This window comes from Lingula anatina, chromosome 10, assembly GCF_051362555.1.
Source record: "Lingula anatina isolate TDL-2025a chromosome 10, LinAna3.0, whole genome shotgun sequence".
Taxonomy (NCBI): domain Eukaryota; kingdom Metazoa; phylum Brachiopoda; class Lingulata; order Lingulida; family Lingulidae; genus Lingula; species Lingula anatina.
Genome location: NC_141776.1, coordinates 15,753,854 through 15,779,050, shown reverse-complemented (window position 1 = coordinate 15,779,050; position 25,197 = coordinate 15,753,854). Strand labels below are relative to the sequence as shown.

At 36.4% G+C, this 25,197-nt stretch overlaps 2 protein-coding genes across 2 annotated transcripts in view; one reads left to right on the top strand and one right to left on the bottom strand.

Moving 5' to 3' along the window:
• The window catches only part of LOC106160592 (inactive tyrosine-protein kinase RYK), a 32,996-nt gene extending 24,461 nt beyond the window's left edge, over positions 1–8,535 (top strand). Inside the window, exons 4-13 of the mRNA XM_086998137.1 lie at positions 795–932; positions 2,330–2,410; positions 2,937–3,084; positions 3,403–3,617; positions 3,785–3,877; positions 4,203–4,381; positions 4,714–4,823; positions 5,146–5,305; positions 5,804–5,940; positions 6,316–8,535. Coding sequence (XP_086854263.1) covers positions 795–932; positions 2,330–2,410; positions 2,937–3,084; positions 3,403–3,617; positions 3,785–3,877; positions 4,203–4,381; positions 4,714–4,823; positions 5,146–5,305; positions 5,804–5,940; positions 6,316–6,427 — 1,373 coding nt within the window. The 3' untranslated portion in view covers positions 6,428–8,535. The remainder of the gene's footprint in view (positions 1–794; positions 933–2,329; positions 2,411–2,936; positions 3,085–3,402; positions 3,618–3,784; positions 3,878–4,202; positions 4,382–4,713; positions 4,824–5,145; positions 5,306–5,803; positions 5,941–6,315) is intronic.
• A 413-nt stretch (positions 8,536–8,948) lies between these two features.
• LOC106152467 (uncharacterized) lies at positions 8,949–25,103 on the bottom strand. The gene is made up of 5 exons (XM_086998138.1): positions 24,977–25,103; positions 24,492–24,673; positions 20,519–21,373; positions 12,779–13,082; positions 8,949–11,453 (listed from the first exon to the last, which is right to left on the bottom strand). Exons 2-4 carry the CDS (start codon positions 24,561–24,563, stop codon positions 12,825–12,827), a joined length of 1,185 nt encoding a protein of 394 aa, XP_086854264.1. The 5' UTR covers positions 24,564–24,673; positions 24,977–25,103; the 3' UTR covers positions 8,949–11,453; positions 12,779–12,824.
• Positions 25,104–25,197: the final 94 nt, after the last annotated feature.

The window sequence follows — 25,197 nt, the reverse complement described above, 5'->3', positions numbered from 1 at the left end:
TTGAATGATATAAATGAGCTTTGAGTGCTTTGTTAAAGTGACAATTAAATACCTGTTGTAGAAACAACCAGATTCAAGATTGGAAATAAATAAATAAATAAATTATTTGAATATAAAAAGGTTGTGTTCTGCCCTATAAAAATATATATGTAAAGTGTTGAACCTTGATGTTGATTAATATGTATCTTCATCCTCGTCAGCTGCTGTGATGAATTCTGGACCTCTTGACCTTTTAATTGCCAAGGAGACAAAACGGACTTGGAAAACGTTAGAAAATGTCTGTAATATTTCTGGACATGAATCAATTTGTATCCTATCACGGCTGTTATGACAGGTTTTGACCGCTTGATCTTTCACAGTTCATACACACAACACAAAGATTGCTAGAAATGTTGAAGAAAATGGTAGATGTGAATCCCTTCTGTGATTTTATGACAGTTCTTGTCCATTTGACCTTTTGTACTGCTTCAATACCATACAATTTACTGTGGAATGTGTGGAAGGATTTGTAGTAGGTTTACCTGGAAATGGCGCTCTGGTTAAATCTAAAACAATTCCATTGTACAACTGTCACACCTATAATGCATTACTCACTGTACAAATGTCACACCCAACACAATTTTAGCCATGTTGCTGTCTCACCTAACACAATGCCCATTGTACAACTGTCACACCCCGTGCAATGTACAACTGTCACACCCAATACAGCATTCATTGTGCAATTGTCACACCCAACACAATTTTGGTTAAGTCACTTTCTCACCTAACACACTATTTTTTCTCTCCAATTCTAGCCTTTGCCATCACATTACCCTGCAGTGGCAGTATGTCCGTGGAGGTGGACGTCAAAATTCAGATGAATGTCAGCATTTTCTCCGCCTCCAACCTGACCACCATAGAAATTAGGAGGAAGAAGACATGTCTTAAGAGAGGTAAGGAAGGTGGAGTAAAATGTGGAATAAGAATTTTTTTTATAAAACTTCATACAAGTAGTGGGCAAAGAGTAGATGGAATGTTTTGAGTTCAGAGTGGATGGCTGAAAAGGAAAGAAATGAAAAAGTCATGATTATGGAGATGACGAAAAGACTAGTGACAAACTTACTATAATGTGGATGCTGATTATGAGAAAACTTAAAGAGAAAATGGCATAAAAATGCAAATATATTCCTTTATATGTCCTCCTCTATGTTATGTTCATCTGTCTAATATCTCTCACTCCATTAATGTCAGATCAAGTACACATTGATTATTTCCATACAGTCTCAATTACCTTCTGACTTTGACTCCAAGCACCTGTTCCACACAAATGGAACTTCCACTGTGTATTTTGCCCATCACTCTTCACATGATCTTTACACTGTGCCTGGTGAGCCACTGGAGAATGTTGTGGTGTTCTTGTATTTCAAAGAAATCACATTTTGTTTATAAACCTTGTTATCACGGGTGATGGAGACAGGGCTAAACTAGTGAGGGGATTCCCTGGCCTCAGTAAAATGCCTTGTAGCAATGTTTTCTACTGTAACAGATGGGTTATGTCATTGTGGAGAAAATGAATTGGGTGTTTTAACAGCAGAATTTTATTCTTGCATTTGACGAAATTTACGGTAGTTGTTTAGTAAAGGATGGAAAGAAAGGAGGAGGGGCAACATGTGGAAGTTGCAATAATAGAATTGTTCTACGCTGTATGCAAAAGTTCATTTTAACCCATTTGGAAATGTGAAAGAAATTGGTCATTGAAAATTTGTTGTTGATTTAGCTCGTAAAATATAGTTAACTAAAATTGATGCTTATTGGACTTTTTCATTAAACAAACCTGATTATATCTGTCCACACTTCTTCTGTTGTAACAAACCTTGCATGGCTGTATTTATGTTAGATCCATAAAAAGTCTTTGATTCAGGACTTTAGCAAATGTGAAGCTGGTTTATATTGTGTGTGGCTTTCCGATGGGTCTGATGTCAAGTATGTTTGTTTGTGTGTTGATTGAAATGAAGCACACATTAGATCAATTTATATACAGCTTTAATTATTTATTAATTCCTTTCAGCTCAGGTACCTTTTCAATGACTTTGAACCTAACAAATACCACACACATACTCACATACACACACACAGAGCGAGAGAGAGAGAGAGAGAGAGAGAGAGATTGAGTATTATGGTTATAATAAGTTTAAAAGTAGTGCAAATTTTTTTTCTCCAACCTCAGTTCAAACTGACATCCCTTATTCAGAGTAATAGAAAGTTTAACCTTGCTGTGTGTATTTATCTACCTGAATACATGGTTTAGCTTCAGTCTCTTAAAAGTCCTGTATACTTCTGTATATTCCAGATCACCTGGTGCTGGACCCTGGCGGTGGGGACAGAGGTCGCTCACCTGAACACCATGCCAATTATACCATTCTTCATTCAGGTATGTTACTATATATATATATATATATATATATATATATATATATATATATATATATATATATATATATATATATATATGCATGCTTTCTGGAGATTAGCCAGATGTTGAAATAGAGAGTCCATATTAATTTTCTCTTGCTGAGGCAGGCCATATAGAGACCAAGCATTCCAGTGATGAAATTCAGAAGAATGGCTGGCCAAAAATGGAAGAGACAGTCCAATAACCTCTCTCTCTCTCTCTCTCTCTCTCTCTCTCTCTCTCTCACTGACTGACAGACAGACAGACAGACAATTTCAGCATTGAAATTTTAAATTACCCAATCCACACAAGTGGCCGAGTGGACATTTTATCTTATTTGTAAAAATTTCAGTGTTTGTGCAAGAGGGCCTGATCCTTTTATATTGATGCTAAATTATAATCTAAGCTGTATACCTTATAAAAGTATATAATTATACTAAGATTTGTATTAGTTAATAGTGCACCTTTGATGTCATGTTTTACACTCTGCATATGTATTTTACAGACACTGGAAAGAAGAGTGTTCCTCCAGCTTCCACCAATGTGTTCTATATCGCTGTAGGAGTGGCCTGTACTGTTATACTTATTATTGCCTTAGTGGTGGCGGTGGTCTACTTACGGACACAGAAGTCAGCCAATCACACAGCCATGAGGTAGGTGTTCTGTGTTCTTTATTGTTTGGAATTGTGTGTACATACAGACTCAGTAGTCAGCCAACCACACTGTATGAAGTAGGTTTTTTTTTGTCTGGAATTGTGTGTAAGTTAGTAGTTCGGAATCACGTTTCAGCCATAGGTAGGTGATATTTAACATGATCATATTTTACAACACAAATAAAAAATGATAACAGGTTTGAAAACTTTGAGACACCATCACTTCTGTTACAGTATTAAGGAGCATTTCTAACTACACATGGTATAGCTTCTGTTGCTTTGTAGTAATACTCATCGGTTGTACATTTTCTTCTCTAGTGACGCCAGCAGCTTCCAGACCCTGTCTCAACATGGCGGCAATAACACCTACCTCCGCCCCGACACCCCCAATAACGCCAGCGTGGCAAGTCTTCCAAACATGCGCCGCGGTCTTTCCCCGGTGAATGAGGTCAAGCCACCAGATGTCTATAGTGTGCTGTCAGAGATTGCGTTGGAGAGGAATCGTATTACACTTGGAGAAATAGTAATGGAGGGTAAGGCCATGTGATTTGTTACAAAAAGTGCTGGATTTTGAGACTCATGAATATTTTTAGATTGTTTGATTTTTTATTTGTGTTTTAAGAAATGATTTTCTTTTCCTCCTTTAAATAAGTGACAGTGTCTTTTACCGAATGATACAATTTCATGTAATCTTTTGCAGGAACATTTGGTAAAATATACAATGGCTACTTGCTAGGAGAAGATGAGACAGAGAAAACTTTGGAACAAAAAGTTTATATAAAAACAGTGACAGGTAGGTCGAATATAAATAATATAAATTGTAATAATGTATGAAAACTGGAACTGCTGGCATGAAAAAAAAATAAATAAGGGGAAGTTGTTTTGTCAAGTCTATAACCTTGAATAGATAGTATTATATGAGAAATCATTTTGTAGTTCTTGATTGCCTTGCATATCATATTCTGAATAGATGGCATTTTGGTCTCTCCTCACAATCCTTTCTTCTTGAATCATTTATAATAACGCTCTGCCCTTCCAGTTCAGGCCCTCTGTACAACACTATCAAACTATCGAGACCTTCAGGCTAACAGGTCTTAATCACTGATACCTAATTTCAGACCAAGCTCGGCAGGACCAGATCCAGACCATGTTAAAAGAGTGCTGCCTGTTGAAGGGACTGTGTCACCAGAATATTAACCCCATCCTGGGGGCGTGCCTGGACCCCTCCTGCCAGCCTCTGTTAGTGTTTGCACAGCTGGATGAGGGCAACATGAAGAAGTTCTTACACAGGTGTAAGGTAGGTGTGTGCGTGTGTGTGTGTGTGTGTGTACGTACGCGCACGCGCGGGCACATGCAGGTGTTGTTTATGTGTATGTGCCTTAATATTTATACGTGTGTGTTTGTGTGTGCAAAATGTGAACTCTCACATTTTGACGAAAGGCTGTTCTCTCTCTCTCTCTCTCTCACACACACACACACACACACATTAACATGTTTATACAAATACTATGTAATTTTTTAAAGCTAAAAACCCAATCATTCAACTCCCGTAGAAGAACCTCTCTTGATATACGTATTTCTACATTCTATAGCATATCCATATTAATGCTATTTCCATTCCTATCTCAGGCCCTGAGCACCCAGCAGCTGGTCTACATTGCCATACAGATCATACGTGGAGTCCAGTATTTACACAGGAAGAGAATCATTCACAAAGACATAGCAGCCAGGAACTGTATGTAAGTACACTCTTTGTGGTCTTCAAGGGGACTCCATTTCACAAAGTGATTTTAGTGGAAAAAAAGGTCTTCACAAAGACTTTCAGTAATTTGTCTAAGTTCTGTTTCACAAAGATTGCTAACATAATCCCCTTCTTTATTTTGTCATATGAGCTTTTCTTCCAACTGTGATTTTCAGTTTCATTGAGGACAGTAGCCCATTGATGTTTGTCAACCAGAGTGAATGTTTCATACTCGACCTTTTGCTTGGTTGTAGAGAGCAATGATCTTAAATAATTTCAATTTGGTATTATTGGTAATAAGCGTCCATTTTTTCTCCCAGAATCGACCATAATCTCGGTATCAGGCTCACGGACATGGCGTTGAGTCGAGACATTTTCCCCAATGACTACCACTGCCTAGGAGACAATGAGAACCGACCAATCAAATGGCTGGCTATTGAAGCTCTCGTTGATCGAAAGTTTTCACAAGCCAGTGATGTGGTAAGTTGTCATCTTAATGTGTTGATATTAAATAAATAATTTGAACAGACTGAATAAAATGTACTTAGGACATGTGTTGGAAAAATTCACTTTGTGTACTGATGAAAGACTTTGGAAGTTCTTCATTTTTTCCCACTCAGCATGTTTCTGATTGCCTTTTTAATGATGACGCTATTGTTACAATCAAAAATTATTAACAAGAAAGTTAAAAGGAAAATCTTTATGTCTGATCTTGGATATTTCTCAAGTTAAGAATTTGAATATTAAGCTCTGTTTACTTGTTAGTCTAGTTAAACATTTTCCAGATTTCCTTTTTTACTTATTGAATGATTATTTCATCGACTATTAGAGTCAAATAAGAGGCTTTTGGGTTCTTGTAACAATCAAAATTATATCTTTTTATAGCTTTCAGTATCATTCTGATTTATGTTAGTAAACTTCATTTGAAAAGTTTGATAAAACATCTTATTTAGATACCATGTCATGTTCTTCTTGTAGTGGTCATTTGGGGTGACACTCTGGGAACTGATGACCCTTGGTCAGACGCCGTACGCAGACGTGGACCCGTTTGAGATGGCAGCCTACCTCAGGGAGGGGTACAGGATATCGCAGCCAGTCAACTGTCCTGATGAGCTGTACGTTATAGAACATAATGCACAATGAGATTAACATTTACTGGTTGATATATTGTAGAGGAAGAATTCATTTCAGATTTGTTTTTTAGTAATACACCTGTGTTGTCTTAAGAATCTTCAAATGAACGTCAATCTAATTGGATAATACAGTGTAAATCATGAAATATTGCATGTTATATTTTTTTATGAAACTACAGTCCAATTTTACATTAAATGGTTTGTTCAAACTTGCTAAAAATCAGTTCATTTTCTGTGTCAGTATTTTAACCCAAGTACTGTATTCAAGGTTGAACACAATATGCAAATTTTGTTTTATGATAATTATTATTGTTAATTTGTAAAAAGATGAATGACTTTCAACATGTCTTTCTCCAGGTTTGCAGTAATGGCGTGTTGCTGGGCACTGTCTGCTGACGAGAGACCCAAGTTTGCTCAACTCCTGGTGTGTCTGCAGGACTTCTATGCAGCACTGGGGAGGTTCATTTGAAGTATGTGGAAAGAAAAAGAAAGAAAGGAAGCAGGTTGTAGCATTTGAAAGTCTCCACCTTGACAGCATTTATGAAGTCTAGAAGAGAGGAAAAAGTGAAGTCCATCCAGTTCAACCGGAGTTATTTATCTAAAATCTTTGATGAAAAAAGGAAGAAAAGAAAGAGAAGTGGATTGCGGTTACTGTAGACTTTAAAGCAGGATTTTGGAAGATGCTGCACACAGCAGCATTTATTAGAATTGCCACGCGAAGGATATCGGAGACAGTCACCGGTTTCAGAGAGCTGTCATTTTAACTGACAGTTTCTAATGGAAGTGTATTGAAAGTGGGATGAAACCATATCCTGCAGTCAGGGTTGTAGGTCAGCATTACAGAGAAAATATCAAGAAAAAATATCATTCATTGGTGGGGTGGGGGGGGGAGATTTTGACAGCTATTAATTTAAAAGGTTTTATTCAGGGTCCATTTGAGACAGTAATGATATTTATTTAACTAGTAGTTAAGGATTAACTTTTCTCCATCCAGTAACCAACAAGGATACCCTGGCTGTTGCTGAATGCTGAGGATGGGGTGTAATTATGGCAGACAAGACAATGCGTTTGTATTAATACAACAGAAGCTTCAAAGATGCAATGCACAATATCATTCAAAAATACAACCATTCATCAGTGTGAGGTCAGGGGCAGAACTGAAGATGTGAATAGATTTGATAGCTTTGTTAAACAGTTATACTGGCAGTTAGCATGGAAAACGGGAGATGACAATCAAAGTTTCATGAGACAGCGATGTTTTTTTTTTTTTTTTATGAAAGAACAGTCTGATAAAAAGTCAATAAGTAAACCAGTAAATCGCGAACAAAGGAGAAAAGACTCGAAAAAGGGGCACAGGATTTAGAAAATAAATGGTATCATAAAGGTTTATGGCATCAACCCAAAACCTAGTCAATGAGGTCATAATATTGTAGATGGAGTCCAGGTGATAAAAAGGTCATTAAGGTCAGAGGTCATATCCAGGGGTCATTGAGGTCAGAGGTCACCTGTGCTGCAAGTTCTCCACAGAATCAAAAGATCAAAATGAATTTATTTTTAAATCACAGAACAACTCATCTAGTCCACATCCATTTTAAATAATTTTTGCTAGATTTTTCTTTTGGTGGATTTTGTAATTCTATATTTAGACTCTAGTCATGCTTGAATTTGGACAGAGTCCAGAGCATTTTTTTTTTTTTTTTGTCTTTTTTCCCCTTTTCAAAAATTTGTACATTATTTTAGTGACTGAATCTGGGTAAATTTGTCACCTTAGAACATCCAGTTTGCTCATTTTGATCCAAGCTTAATTGCCAAGATGTTTTTTTTTTTTTTTTTTACAAAGTGATAAGTAGTCACTCAGAATATGTCACGGGTGTTAGGTGGGGTTCATTCTATTATCTCATGTTAAATAAGAAGTAGACGGCTCATAATAATCAATCCTGTCAACTTTAAAGTCTTAGCATATGTATTAAATCAGTTACTGATGAGTTGATTAAAATAAGATCATGATTTAAATGTTTAGAATTTCATGTACAGAAGAAACTTTTCAGTACAGTGAATTTATCTAGTCACTTTTCTAATAGATCCTTCTGAATTTTGAAAGGCAGATCATTTTCCTTGTAAGAGGGTGATTTTAAAGTTATTTAAGCTCTTGTGTAAAGTTTTTTTAACGAAACCAGAGGTGCTAAATATTTGTACTTGTATGTATGTACATATATAAATATAATTGTATATAATATTGTTATTGTATTGTACATGGTTTCACTTGTTTTGTATAGAATACATGTGTGAGGTATGCTATAAGTTAAGTAGGGTTTGCTTTTTAAAAGTATTAAGGATGTATCCACAGTTAGTGACCATATTTCTGGACTTTTTATAAGTCTTATTTTTTTCTCTTGCTCAGCAATAAAGTTTTAGTAGTACAAGTGTTTTAAATGTTCGGCCTATATAGATAACATTTTTTTTCTTATAGCCTTTATTCCAATACAAATTTTGTTTAAAGGATCTTATTTTGTCTTTTGTACCACTGCAATAGAAGCAAGTGAGAGTTTTACAATAAAACACTACAATATAATCTAACCAGCAATTGTTTTCATTGAAGACTAGAAAAGTACTCATAGAGCACACAGCCACTCCAAGACAGCTCCATTTCTTGTTATTATTAATTTAACTTATTAAATCAATAAAAATGTTTCATTTGTCCAAGAGATCATTGAGCCCCTTGGTCATAAGCTGTTTAGGGCTAATTTCCAATGAAAATATGGGTCTACTGAGATTGATCCGACTACGCAAGGACTCTTACAGAATGCAATCAGTTTAACAGATTAACACACTTCATTTCCAAAAAAGATATAAATTAAAATCACGTTTTGCAGACCCTAGTAGGGTGACACCCACCAACGCCGCTTTTTTGACATCACCATTCAGAGGTTTGCCACACAACACAACCAAAGTCAATATAAACGAAATAACAACAACTAAGACAACAAAAATATTTTATGTAAATATGTCATTTTATTCCCGTTCAGGGTAGCTCGGCTACCTCCCAACTAATTCACCACAACTAAATGACGTCAACCGTCCCGTGTCCTTGTGCAACATTCCATGTGCCGTGCCCCATGGCTGCACGAGCTGCGCCGTAGAAAACAAGCATTATCCAATTAGCATATTAACCTTCACTAAATTAATAAAGCATATATTTGTCCATAAAAAAGAAGATAACCAAGTTATATTAAGTCCATACTCTAATTATCTTGTATTGTATTGTGTCTTGAAACAGCTAATTCACTATAATGACATTAATAATAATAATAATACTGTATCTGAAGCCCAAGTTGTTTCACTGGCTTTATATAGCATGGCAGGATGATAAAGAATCTATTCCAGCTGCCTAAATAGGGAGGGGAGGCGAGTAACTATCTCCCTTTTACCCAGTCTACAAATCAAGCTTTTATTAAAATTCCAGGACTTGAAAAATTTTGCGGACTATTTTCTTAATTTTCTTAGTCAAACTAAGTCCAGATTTTATGCTTTTAAAAGAAGCATGTAATAAACAGGATCTTTCAGACTAATATTCTGTTAAAGGTGTTTCTTTACAACAGCTAATAAAGCTTGAACATCTTTTCAGTTTGGGAACCTGAACATAAAGCTCATCAAGGAGTTGAGGCTACAAGAGGATTACACTGTGTGTGTGTACAACAAATTCTATTCAAAGACTACAACATGACGGGAAAAACATAATATTTGACAACAAGGGAAATGGTACTTTTATATGCAAATGGCATCTTTTTTAACATAAGAATGGTTTCTACACACTGTATAGCAAAAACTGGTCTTTTGTAATCTAGAAACCAACAAGGATTACAATAAATGAACATATCAATAGAAATACAATTACTCGGCATGTATTTAAACATACAATTGTATTGTACAGCATGTATTTAAACGTGTACAATTGCATCCTTAAATAGATCATTGAATTTCTATCACCAAGTTAGTTTCTAAACATCTTCATAAATCTACCTGGCTCACAAATCTTTTTATTTTCATTTTTTTTTTTGCTTTAGAGTTTTATCAAAGAAATAGCTTTAATATGCACTGAGTAAAATCTTACAGCTCAGCAAAGCATTAATCCACCTGACAGATCAAAAATGAAAGCTGGCAAATTTGACAGAAGCTCTGAAACAAGCACAAAAGATCAGCCAGGTGAAATCTATAGGTGATTGTTCTACAGCAGACAAGTCAGATCTTAAAAGACTCGGACCAACTCGCATTTATTCATTTATGATAATCTTTGGAGATATTCCAATTTTATATAACTTACAGCAAAATAAACCTACATGTTACACTTCAAACTACTTCATATTTCATATAACTTACAGAACAGGATCAGTATCTAAGTGTTCCATGAACATTAACAACACAACACAAACAACTGTCTATAATATTGCACACTGTAGCAGAAGTGAACTTTCCAATTGCATGGCACAAAAAATCGAAATCTCTTTCTCCAGAATTAAAGGCATCTTGTATAAAAAAATGTAACAGTAGAAGGGTGTGGAGAGGGATTTTGTCAGACTTGAGCAACACCTTTTCCCAGTTTTCTTAAAAATCTATTTGGCTCATGGTTGTTTTCAGAGAAAGGATACAATATAAAAGACACAATTTAATAGCAAACTGAATGGCAAAATCTTTATTGCTATACTCTCATTTCTTTTCTAATCCGCGGAAACCCTTAATGTTGCTGTAATCTAATACAGCAAAGCATCAATATGTCTTATTGGCATCTCTAAGCAACGCAGTCTATATATGTATACAACTATAACAACAGTATTGATTAGAACTCTTGAGCAATGCAGTCTACATGTTACACATGACAACAAAACTCTAGATTAGAATCCCAAGTAATGCAATATACTACATTTATAATAGCAACAAAGCAATTTAAATATGTATATATGTGAACATGTATAAAAGGGATAAATTACTGGACAGGTGCCTTTATAAGAATGCTCAAATATGAAAAAAAAAAAAATTAAAAAAACAGGATTCAAGATACCTGTACATTAAGTACTGGCATGTCATTTATGGCAGAATTTCAGTTTATAACTCTAGCATATTAGTTTTTGACGGTTATCAAAACATACATTCCCCTAACATAAGAAAAAAATGCATAACATATGTACAATAATGTAGAGATTGAGGCCTATGTATGAAATAAAGTTTCCATAGAGATGCTGGGAGACTGTCCAATGCAGTAAGCTCAGCGAACTCACTTGGTTTTCTTCTCTAACAATTGGCATTGTCTTCTCTAGCGCAATGGCAAACATTTTGATATTGTCTTCTCTAGCGCAATGATGTACATTGTTCATATTGGCAATCGTGAGCTTTTCTCATCACAAGTTAAGTGTTGGCAATGTCAAATGCAGCAGTCAATGTCCTCATGCATGTACAGATAGTTGTGGTTTTCAGCTTGATCCAACGTCAATTACTTTTCACTGGAAAAAAAGACCAAATTTAACCTTTCAATAGTAAGTAACCAAGAAAATATCTGACAAAATTGAAATTTTCAACAGAAAAAAGCCCAGAAAATTGATGGCCAAATTAAAACCTTCAACGGAAAGTAGCTGAGAACATTTATGAGAAAATTGAAACTTTCAATAGAAAGTAGCCCTTCAAATTAACAAAAGTTACTATTTGCAAACATTATAAAAAAAAAACAAATATTACAACCCAATTTTAACTTTCAAGAAAAAAAGGGCAGACAACCAAAGTCAACTTTTCAACAGAAGTTACCACATCAAATGACATCAGAATTTCAAATTTCAAAAGAAAGTAGCAAAGAAAATTGAACACCAAGTTAAATCTTTTAACAGAAAGCAGCACAGGAAATTATGATCAAATGTCATTTACTTAAATCTGCTTCAAGTTACCTTTGACCTGATTTAATGTACCATAAAATACTTGCTACGGAGCAACGTCTAAGATGAAAGTTTCTCAAAAACATTTTCCATGCAAATATGGAGCCTTTACATCACTTATATTTAAAACCATGCGCTATGGCTGCCATAAAAAATCTTTAAGAGGTGTATAATGTTTACTATTTTTCTCAATTTTGCTGAACAGCAACCCTTTTTCCCTAAGATCTTTGGAGTGAAATCTTTGGAAACCTAGACCAAACATAAAGAGACAGCAGTCCAATTCAGTGAATTATATTTAGTTATATCAAAGAGAAACTGCTTCTCCATTAAATGTAGTAGTGCACATTAATTCTCGTGTGACGTAAATTTAAATGTTGGTCTAAAAGATTTGAAGTAAACTAAAATGCAGGTAGAAATGATTTAAAATCGAATAAAATTTTGGTGTAAAAGATATATAAAGAGTAGACTAAACTGTTGGTCTGAAAGATATGAAGTTGACTAAAATGGTGGTTTAAAAACTATGGCTTTACCAAATTTTACTCTAGAGTTCTTATGAGAAGTTGGTCTTGGTCTGGGTTAGCTTTAAATGCTGGTGATAGGTGTCAAAAAATTAAAAGCCAGGGTAGAAACTAGGATGGGTAGTGAAAAAGTAAGGCATTTCGTAAAATTTGTCTTCATGCAATTATTATAAAAACAATTAACTTCACATGCAGCAGTTATCAAATAAGGTGATTTAATACAGATGATTTGGGAAATTTCAGTCTAATTACATTATACAATGACAAATAAAAAAGAGTGCGTCTGCACAAATAAAATCACAAATGAACATAAACAAAAATCAAAATGACAGCATCTAAACAAACAAACAAACAAATGTGCAAAAAGAAAATCAGTCTGCATACCATGAACACAAATTTAGCCAAGCATGCAATACACACTGTACATGCTCTATTTCCGGACATGCTTTCTACTAGCCTTAGGGACAGCTCCTTTGCTCTTGTCAACGGGCTTGGGCTGTCCCTGGGGCGGACCAGACTGCAGCGTGGAGTCTATCCTTTCCTGGATCTTCTGAAAACTGTCCTCGCCCAGGTAGTCCACCTGTCCGCGCTCCCACCTCTCGCGGCGCTCGTGTTCGGGCACAGCTTCCATGGGTTGTTGTGGGGAGGCGTCTAGTTTCAGGCTGGCTAGTTCTCCTGCAAGGCCACTCTGAAATAAACAGACATAGATGATGTCTTTACAGTACATCCATACAATAAACCTTTTCAAATACATGCAATTTTACACAATTACCACTGAAGAACATTAAGAATCAATTAGCTGCCATCTTCAAATCTCAACTGGGCCAATTCTCTAGCCCAAACCACTTGGAATATAAACATTAAACAACATAATGAATATTCATATACAATCAATGCAATAATGATAAATCATTAATATCATTTTCTCATGCATTTTAAATATACCAATCCACATGCTTCAGAACCCTTTGTCAGCTAGCCCCTCTGTGGCCCCATTGCTACAAATACATCCTGATAGTTATATATTATTGATGATATTTACCACAGACATCCTGAAAACAATAAAGTAGATGTTCTGAAAAACAAAATCCTGAAATTGCTTTCTCTCTTTAGAAGTCAGATCCAATACTCTGCTATTGTCCAAGAACACCAAATAATACATATACTACACTCACCAATGCCTGAATAGCAAGCCCATTAATTGTTGTTATACTAATGTTATACTATATGTTACTGTAATGTCTCTCCAAAGCTGAGTGCCAACAACCTACTAGGGATTAAATGACGATCTCTAGACTATAAACAAGACCTTTGCGTCAGTCAACCTCACTGGGAAAGTCAGCATCATTTACGGCTGGCAGACGTCACACGCTAAATGTCATAATTTGTCAACATGATGTGATACATGTCTGTACTGCCTCACTGGGACAATAAACACACTACCAGACTTGGAATTTAGCATTTAGCATTATGATCCTGATATAAAACAGCTTACCAAGAATGGAATAAGCCAAAACTCATCATCTTGTAGAATTGTGTTATGCCTTGATAAGCCATTTGTGAAAATGTGATATTTAATGCATTTTCATCATCCTCAGGTGAGCAGTAAACTGGGGTATACATTTTAAAATTGCCAATTTTAAAATTTTATTATTGTTTTAAGGACACCAGATTGCCAGAAAAAACAGCACAAAATGTAAACACAAACACACAAACACAAAAAAAAAAAAAAAAAAAAAAAAAAAATATAGCACAGCTTCATGACAAACCATTCATTTTCCAGCCATTTCTGGTAGATTTCACTCCTCCTAATGTTACCTTAACCAGTCACCATATGGAAACCCTTGGTGTACATGATGCTTTTGCAGTGAGGAAAATTCCAAGAAGGACAAACTGGCTTCAGTACACACGCTTCGCACATGGCAAACATGCATTTATCAGGAACAAAACCAGCAAACCACAGCCTCCACTTAACCCTTGGTAATATATTCAATGAGGGGGCATCCAGTGCTTGACTGGCTTGTAAATTCATGATCGCCATTGTGCAGTACCATTTGTGTACATAAAAAAGACGTGTATTCATTAGGGAAAGGTCATTCACCTCATGCTGTTTACAAAAGGATGCACTCCGTCTCTCTCTCTCTCTCACCCTCTCCACTCTCTCTCTTTCTCTCAAGTTTGTTTAAGTGGAGTACCATTAATGTATGTATATAAAAAAAGACAGACATGTACTCATTAGGTTAAGGTCATTAACCTCACGCTAAATTTAAAAACAAAACAAAACAAAACAAAAAAATGGTACTGAATGAAAACTTAATTACCAGTTAGGGGAGACCTATTTTGCGTCCAAAAAAAGAGGTTCTTTTGACACCCCCCTCCCCTGTCTAAATACCCATCTGAAGACACTATAAATATACATTATAAAGTGATCAGATAACTTAATCCACCATCTCATGGCTATCATCTGCCTGCCTGGTGATAAACACATGATCTCCATGTAGCTGCTTACTTTCTATACTATAACATGCCAAGTGCAGCTAACTAGATCAAGGACATGTTTACACGTCTGATTCCATGATATATATCTCATATATCATTGGGGGGGGGGGGGGGGGGGGGGGGGGTGGAAGTTGTGGTGATGTGGTGATGAAAGGATCAGGACAACCCCATTGTACTTTTAGTTATTTTGATATGTCATATATAAAAAAATATCTAAAATTAAAATTTATTTTAAAAAAGCTTATTTCTGATGGGGGGGGGGGGGGGGTGCTAATCTTTAAGACATTTTATTACAGATGAAACAAGTATAATGTTTATATGTGTGTTAAGACAAGGACCACTTTGGACCGGAGAGCATGCCAAACTCTGCCACATATCTCCAAAGTTGAAAGCTTGATCACTGCCTATGTAGAAAAACAGGAAAATAAATTTTCAATTTAAAGCTTTGAGAACTGAAAAAAAAAGACACTTTGGAAAATTACATTCATCTGAATATCTAATCCCAGGGTCACCTTGACTAGCTCTAGAACTCTGTGGTTATTCAGTCCGACTCAATGCTCATTATTCTCGCATAAAAACATGCACCTTTTTAACAATCAAGCATCAAACAATGGTACCAAGGAAGCCAAAGTTCTCAGTCCTTTGCCTCACAACTTATGTATTTATTTCTGACACAATTATGGTTAGTTTAAATTTACATGTCTGAATGGGTAGCTACTCAATAGATTTATTATTCAATATCAGTTTGGAAATCAAACACTCAAGGTGCAATACAATGCTTCAGTAACAAAATTAAAAACAGCATTTGTTAGAACATTATTGTTTTACTTGCATATTGGCTGAAACACGAATGACATATATACAATCTATACTTTCCTGTAAATGAATAAATAAACAAAAAATAGAAAAATATTGGTACTGTGGAACATGTCTTCTCTACCTACGCAATGATATAACGACATCTGTTTTAAACCGTAACTCAGACATGCCATTTTAACCCTAAAGACAAAAACCACATCTATCCGTATATGCTCTCCATACATTTTAGTACAAATCACACTCAGTCACTGCATATTAAAAGGTCATTTTTCTTAGAGGTGACTTTCAAATATCACCACATTTCACAATGACAGCAATACGACTATAGAAAAAAAAGGCATAAGTTCATACAAAGTTTACCAGTGCCAGGTACTTTGACAATTTTCTTCAACACAACAACGCAGTTCTCCTGTTACATAATTAAGGGATACATAAAACAGAAATTGCTGCTGTTTATTGCTTTATACACATTTCCGCACAAGAGACAGATGCTTTTACCATTGTAAAATCATTCAGCCTCACTAAAATGGACTATACTCACATTTTCAATATGAAGTGACATAGACAGTGTTGTCACTAATGTTGTAAACCTATCTAAATTCTGAATCACTAATGTCTCACAGGTAATTAGTTCTCCCAAAGTCAGACTTTAACTCAGTAATTATGAGGTAACATTATCAGGCATGGTATAATCGTCATAGCAACAGGTGGTAAGTTCAACTGGTGACATTTATCATGTAATATGATGACGGTGATCAATGTCTCATATCAACAGGTCTGTCACATTATTCCGAGGACATCAGTTTCAAGAGCACCAAAGACAAGTTATCTTTTCTCCCACAGTGATTTTCATCGTGAAGAGCCACATTTTCAACGACACAACAAATACTCAGAAGACAATCCCTTTTTATGAGCTAGCCACATAAAAAAAATATATATATATACCAAAATATGTACGCCATACATACAAGTTTGCTGCCTGACACACACAGAGAGAGAGAGAGAGAGAGAGAAAGAGAGAGAGAGAGAGAGAGAGAGAAAGAGAGAGAGAGAGAGAGAGAGAGAGAGGAGAGGAAGGGGAATTGAAAAGGAAAGAGAGGGTGGGGGTAGGGTGGGGTGGGGGGTAGGTATAATCCCCTGGGTCCATGCAGTCCCACCAGAACATTAAATCTGTGGCCATATCTATACTAGACAGGTGTCTGGTCAGTTTCAACCATCATCTCTCTTATCTCACCCTAGCTTTAACCACCAGAGCTCCCAAATCTGGGACAGAACCACAAGCCTAATCCTATGACAATGTGAACTCCTTTTTAAAATTCAGTTTCAAGACAACCTATGACAACTATCCTCAACACTGAAACCACTGCTGTCACACACTGGTTTCAACCATTGGGAGCCCCATGAAAATCTATCAAGATTTCCCTCCCATTTCTACTTTTGATACTGTAAAATTGTGAATATCTGCACACCATGTGCAGTGGTCAGTTGACAATAGATAATTTGTCCCTGGACCAAGTTTGTATATTTGTGGTATATAGAGATAACGTGCAGAGAGACATTAAGCCTGAGCCTGTGCTAAAAATGACATATAAGCTTTCATTCACCCATCTTACACACAGTGACTACTATCACACATTAACATGGTGATTCTCTCTGAAGTCAGCAAATCTTTACTCTCTCTCTCTCTTTCTCACACACACACACACATGCAATGCACTCATTCCCTATGTCCATATAAAAATAATAATTGAAATAAATAAACAATCAAACAAATGAATAAAATGCAGTTATACAACTGCACTACATTCAGATTAAAAAATCCACACTTAGACATACATACTATCCACAAACTCATGCACACGCACACGCACACACACACACACACACACACACACACACACACAGGTCCATCAGCACATGCCTTGACCACAGAGTCACACTCTTTATACACACTCTAAAACACCTTGCAAAAGTCAACCACATCACACCTTCACCTATCTCACACCTACACCCAACTTGCCCCCATTATTTCCAAATGAAAATCACTTCTTTAGTAACAAGAATGCACAACAAACATTTGGATTTGTGGATTAAAGAAAAATCAAAACAAGAGGGGTATAATAAAACGTATTTTCCAGTACGTGACCTTGATGTCTTCCAATGTCACCCCAACCCAGACGTAGTGTGTTCGCAGTGTGTACCCATTGCTAGACAGCCTGTTTGCCAAGGTCATACCACATGTGCTATCCCATCCTCTTTCCTTTCTCTTATTCTCTTAAGTGTACTTCATTCTTTTTTTCTTTTGCCTTTTTTCCCCCTTTTTTTTCTTTTTTTACAAAAGAACCTCACGTATACCTCTGGTGTCCTATATAGTTTACTTGTACTTCAGTATGTTTCCATCACCCCATTTCTGATAATTAAAAATTGTAATTAAAATGCTCTTTGAAACTTGCCCTTATTTTCATTTTTAACACAGGCAACCTTGCTCTTTGTACTGAGGTTTAAAAATCAGTGTTACAGTGAAAGTGACAAAAGTCTTCTGTAAAAGCTGTAAACACTTAAAGTAATTCAACATTGAATAATCAAACAGGGTCACCTCTAACTACAAAACAGCTTCCGTTTCTTATTACCATCAGTTGAGTAAGTGCCAACTAAGAACCATCTAAAATATGACTCTGGTCAAAACATTTTCTCAAACACCAATAAAAAAGGTGTACTTTAATGTGATACCAGATGTAGTTCTTCTAGAACCCCGTTTACTTCCCCTAGCCTATCTGTTTTATCCCTTTATTACTTCTTATCTCAATACAAGGTGTGTCAAAAAAGTTACCAAAATGCATTTATAATTCTAGATCTTATCAAGTTGTCACCAAAACTGACAAGAAAATCTGAGACCAGAGAACACAATAGCCAATACAGTAATTATAGTTTAATACCCATTTATCGTATGCCACAAAGAGCCCCCTCCCCTCACCCAAAAACTCCATAATTTGACTCCTATCATCTAATTTACTCAGCTATAAAATGATTATTTCACAACAACCTGTCCAGCCGCATACTGATTGCTCTTTACATAATAACCCTACATTCTGTTTTTGAAGAAAAGTGGCTTTGTTGTTCCGCTGAGGCATCAGCCTTTTTGACAACACTCAGGTTTGCACAGTGGTGTCGAATAACAGCCAAAATAACATAAATATACGAGCTACCATTCACATTTTAAGGTGTAAAGTGTTTGTTATTTATTCTTTTTTCCCTACAGTTTTCAGCTACGTACAGCTGTTCTCACTATTGATATTGTGTTCAAACATCCTGTATAGATCTACAGGGCCGTAGCCTCCAGGGGGGCAGGGGGGCAGCTGCCCCCCTGGGATTTAGAATTTTCCACACTGGTAGGGGGACACCCCCTCCCCCCTCGGGGGCTTCGCCCCCTCGTGTCCGCTTACTGCCCCCCCCCTGGGATTTTGCTAAGGCTACGGCCCTGATCTATCTTAACGCATCTTATTTCTTTGAATGTATAAAAGGTAGAGCCTCTCATCACTGTAATAGTTGGTTTCTATGTCATTTTATTCATTTGTAAATCATTTTGTTTAGGTTTAAACTTAACAAAAAAAAGAGATGTGCTTTTTAACATGAGCTGTGCTATAGTTTTACAGGGACTAGGGTTCAGGAAGACTTAAGCATGTTCTCTGCCTGATTTTGGTCTCACTTTCAATAACAAGGCCAGTTTTCTCATACACTTGGGCAGGTTCTGGACATCAGCATCGTTATCTTATCTGTATACCAGCACACACACAGATATGTCCACATATATACACACACTAAAACAAATATACACAGCACAGCCAATATCTCATGTCACTGAAAATTTGTGCCTCCACCCCACATACACACACACACACTGTGCACACATATACACACACAGAGAGACATACACAATTTGAATTACGCACACAGATATGAGCACACAAGCACATGTGCACGATCAAACACGATCCAACACATAACCCTGTGTGCATATTCTTCTTAACATCTATGTGTTAGTTATAATATATACTATCATCAGAGTTGGTGCAACAGATTGTTTCAACACAGTCAGTTTAAAGCTAAAGCAGGCAAGTTCACCGATTCATAATAAAGAATAAAAAAAAAATCACCCTTTTGAATGTACAAAAGGTGTCTCCTCTAACCAAAAACTCAATTTTAGTTGAAAATTTAATCTCAGAATGAAGAATAAAGAAAATGTGATCAAATTCTACAAAGCTAAGTACTTCCATCACCAACCACTTGCCTCCTTTCACCATGAACTTCAGTGTAAAAAAACACCATATGCCAAGCAGTGCAGTGTATACTGAATATAGCCTCCTTTCTTTCCTCTCTCTTCACCTATATGTACTGATATATCGCCTGACCTCAAACCAATCACCAACCACTCAAATAAAAGCCAGACTCGGCCCAGCCACCTCACGTTCTATAGCTGATCAAACTGAATCCACCAGCAGATCTTTAGTGAGCTAACTCTAAGGCAGGGGGTGAGGGTATTTTTTTCTGAAAAAATGGACCCTTTTTAGTAGACACAACTTGATTAATGGCACTAAACTAGGAGTAAGGGGAGACCTCTTCTACATCCAAAAAGGAGGTTCTCTTAACCCCCCTCCCCTGCCTCTAGGCCTGACCGGTCATCAAATATTTGATGCAGCCATAAAGCCCCACTCAGCCAATCATAAACCAGTCACATGATATACAACAGCCAATCAGAAGCCGAGAAGCCAGCCACCTGACTTGTAATGGCCAGTGATTAAAAAGTACCTCCTCTGCTTCCAGTGAAGAGAAATGAAGCATCTCACTCTTTTCTCTCTTTTTAAGAATTTCCACTCCTCCTTTTTCTCCCTCCTCCCCTTCTTCTTCCTCCTCCTCCTCCATCTCTTCATCTTCCTTCCCATTGCCAAGCAAATCGATCGTGTGGTCTACGGGGCTGTATCGCCCCGAGTCAATATCAGAATAGTAAGAATCCGTCTCTGATTCTGTTTCAATCTCTTCTTCATCTTGAGCAATTTCTGATTCATCATCATCGTCACCGTCCCCATTCTCTGCTGTGTGATACGTCTCTGCATTAGACTCGTTTTCAGAGTAATTCTTATCTACAGTGTCTGTGGTCTCGCCATCGCAAATCTCTCCCAGAGACTTAGAGTCTGCTGAGGCATAATCCGTGTCAGCGACCTCGCTGGCGCCCTGGGAGGCCCCATGGTCCTCCTGTTCCTGTTTGAGCAAAGGCAATTCTACATTATCATCACAAGCTGGTTTTCTCTCCACCCCATTTTCAGGCGAGAAATCTTTCTGAAAGTCATTAGCCGTATACTCCTGCCTCGGCGGAGCTTCGTAGTTGAACTGCGACATTGGCGGCTCAGAATAAAACGACTCATAATGGTGGAATGTTCTTGGTTCCTGGTGCGGAACCACGTGTTCTGGCTGTTCACTGTGCTGAGGAGCAGGAGGATGGTAGAAAGTTTCAACCTGCGGTGGGCTGAAGGGAGAAAACATCTGGTACTGTTCTTGTTGGGGTTGATGATGGTGCTGAGGAGGAGGAGGAGGAGGAAGGGGAGAGGGACCACTTGGTTCCCAGGGTGCTGAGGGGGGGCTGGGAGGCCAGTAAACCAGTGTCACCTGAAATCGTAAAGTGTGGTTAGCAAGACCGGACTGGGTCTCATTAAAAAAGGAATGAAGTTAGTAATTACAAGAAAAAAATCTTTCACCTGTTCAATTTATAACTTCGTGTTATCATAAACAAACAGTACTTTTATTTCAACTTCACTTCACAGACTCTTTTTGGCATACCACTCTCACTCTCACACTCTGTTCTTATACATTATATCCTTATAATTCACTGGACTATTGAATACCATACAATTTTCCCAGGCTTCAGAAAGAACCAGATTGTCATTGATACCATCATACTTAGCATCATCAACATCATCAGTCAGATGGTCAAACAAGGTACACTTTATGTAAAACGCTACCAGAAACAAGATTATCTCCAAGAATACAAACTAAAGGATGTGAAACAGAATGAACAGCAAAATAATAAAAAAAATTCTGAAACTAATCACTCTTATAACGAGAATGATATTCCAGGTATCTACAGAAATAATATAAACATTATTGGGAGGCTATTACTCATAGCAGACAACCATATATCATGCATAAAATTGGATGTTGTATCCAACAGCATTGGGGATAATATCACAATCCTACACATCTCACCTATCACAATTGGTGATAATATCACAATTCTACACGTCTCACTTATCATATCTGGGGATAATATCACAATCCTACACGTCTCACCTATCACAATTGGTGATAATATCACAATCCTACGCGTCTCACCTATCACAATTGGTGATAATATCACAATCCTACACGTCTCACCTATCACAATTGGTGATAATATCACAATTCTACACGTCTCACTTATCATAACTGGGGATAATATCACAATCCTACACAATGTCTCACCTATCACAACTGGGGATAATATCACACACCAAAACAAATTATAATCCTATCACAATTGGAGGTACAGATGTTAACGAATCAGAGGAGAATCGTTTTCAATCTGCTGAATGAGGTTATCAAATGAAAATTTAAAAAAAAAAAAGAGTTAAAGATGCTAAATTTACTTAGACAAAACAAGGCTCTGAGGAACAAAACATCAGGAACAATTGTTAGGATAACCTGTTCCAAACTGTTAGTAAAAATCTAGCATTGTAACTTATAAAAAAAGAACCCTCTAAACATATACCAGATAACAAATTTCCAAATTACCAGATAACAAACTTAGAAATTACAACTGGATTAAATGTTATCAAAAATGGTCAAAGACATGCCAATAAGCAATCAACACTTGTGGAGCAACTTCCTGTAACATTAACAATAACTAAAATAATCAAAGACAAGAACAGTGGCAAATTCAACAGTGACAGAGACACCTTAGCACTTGTAAAAGCTGCCTGTGTCACCCTTGAAAAGATAAAATGTAACAGAAACAGGAAAATAGTTAAAAACATGTCTAACTGTCATCACCAAGTCTGTAACTGTAAGAACCGAAGACGCTTGAGAACTGATCCTTTGTCTGCAGAGAGGACACACGACCTATGGAAGTTAAATTAATTCATTTTAGGTGTTCAAAAAACTTGAAAAAAAAAAAATTAAAAGCTAACTACTACATTAACTTTGATTCCCAATATCAATATGAAGACATCACCACAAAGAACAAATGTCAAAATGTCCCAATATATAAACAAAATGGAAAAACAAAGGAAAGAAAAATACAGGAAAGGGGGGTAAAACCCAGACAAAATAATGAAACAACTAAAATTCTAGAATATCTGGCCTTTTCAACCTAAAGCAACAACATCAAATTGACTAGTCATGTTTTGGGCTTGCTTACAGAAAAAAACATCCAATTAATTGGAAATAACTTTGACAAATGGCAAGAACTCTTGCTCCAAAAGAAATAAAGAAATGTGCCAAAAACTGGGCAGTGATCCAATTATTCAGTGAAAGAACCACAATAAGATCACATTTACTTTCAATGCCCTGTAATTTAATTGACTTTTTTATCAAAAGTCAGAGAGAAACAATCTAGGACTAAAAATTATTTTAATATCTAACTTGCAGCAAAAATAATTGAAATTTGGGAAGGAAAATTAGATCTGCCACTGATATTCCAGATCTAATATGAAATCTATAGCTTCTTTAAATCTAAAGGGGAGAGGGGACTGTTGTTCTGAAGGGAAAAGAAAAGAAAAGAAAGAAATTCAAAGACAAAAATAAAAGCACAGATAGAGCTGACATTTAACCTACCAGTGCATCTTCTTCCTTTATAAGCCAGCAATAAAAATACGACAAACATTTCTAAACAATACTGTGATGCACAACCTGTAGCTGTAGCAAATTAAATTGGCAAACAACTTTTGCCTTCTCCAGCTTACATGTACATATCACTGCTAAATTGCGATACAATTTTCTCTCTTGTAATTATTACATATTTTTACATAATTCTGATTTTCTCCCATTAATATTTCTGATAAAGAAATTCCTCTATTACTCATTTTGCAAACAATCACAGCAAACTTGAGCTACTGGATACTAAAGAGTACTAATTCTTTCTTCATGAAAAATATTCTATCACACATCTAAAATCTGTTCATAATCCTACAACTGACTACAAAGCTATAAAATGGTCAAATCACACAAAGCCCCATGCAGCTTCACAAAAGAATTACGGCTATTAGCTGGTCCTTATTTTAAAACCAAAAATTTTCCCAAATTTAAATCTTGGATAAATCTGCAGCAGTCCTTTCAAATAAAGGAATTATTTGTTTAAATCTCAAGCTACTTTTCATAAAAAGTCCCAAAATTTTAATCAATTTAAGTAGAATACTACTGATTTCTCTGGGGTCATAGTAGTCTGAAAATTTTCAGTCTTAAAATAATTAACAATTATTTTCAATAATTTACAAGTATTTTCTGATGCAGATAAATAAGTAGTTGTCCAATTAAATTAAACATAGCGCACCGTTTTATGACAAGCAAGATGACTGATGTTTCAGAATCAGACCAATGCTTATTCTGTGTAAGCAGACAACTGCAGACTTACCTTAAACATCAATAAGATCAATTTGTCACAAATTAGGACCAATTTTCTATATTTAATTCTTTTGCCAATCTGCCCCCCCCCCCCCCCCCCCCCCCCCCCGACCTCAGGCCATCTACTCACCAGGTAAGTAGGATCCATCTTGGGCTGGACCAACTCCATGAAATGTTCCACCACTGCTGGAGGAAGTACCATGGTGCCCTGTGCCGGGTTCAGGGATCACCTCTCCTGTAGCAGTGTTGTATTTGTGCATCCATGGCTTCACTGGGCCGATGAAGTGGACCACTTTGATATTGGCACCAAATCTGGGAAAATAGAATCAGGAAATTTCAGTATTTAAAAAAATTCTTTCTTTTTTAATACAAAATGGTTGTGGTGGACAACTTGAAATTGGGATCAAATTAAAGAATTATTCAATGAAATTCAATAAAAGTCACAATCATTTTTGGGTGTTTCCTTTTCTTTTGAAGACTTCATATTATGTACAACAAATACATGCAACATCATCTACAGTGTCAGTATTCAAGCAAGGTTCAGTGGGGACCCATTCATTTAGGATCCATTCCAAGGAAACTATCACACACAACACACACAAGGACTATACTCACTGTTTCAACGCAGGCAGGTAACTATAAAATGCCTGGGATACAACATTGTAGATAAAGGGAAGATGTTTTTGGATGTCTGTGTACGCCCAGTCTTTAAAGTATAGATTGAGTAAGCCCTGATCTCCACCTGAAACAAACAGCAATTCACTGTACATAAAAGACATGTAAAATCTACGAAATATCATCTTACAGGGGCGGACCCAGACAGTCTTCCAAATTTT

Bases quoted from the DNA above. Each gene is read 5' to 3' on its own strand.
- LOC106152467 (XM_086998138.1), bottom strand. From the start codon at position 24,563: ATGGTACTTCCTCCAGCAGTGGTGGAACATTTCATGGAGTTGGTCCAG. The intron at 21,374-24,491 runs GTGAGTAGATGG...TTACGATTTCAG, and splicing joins AGATGGATCCTACTTACCTG to GTGACACTGGTTTACTGGCC. The intron at 13,083-20,518 runs GTACTTTTTAAT...TGTTTATTTCAG, and splicing joins CTTCACTGGAAGCAGAGGAG to AGTGGCCTTGCAGGAGAACT.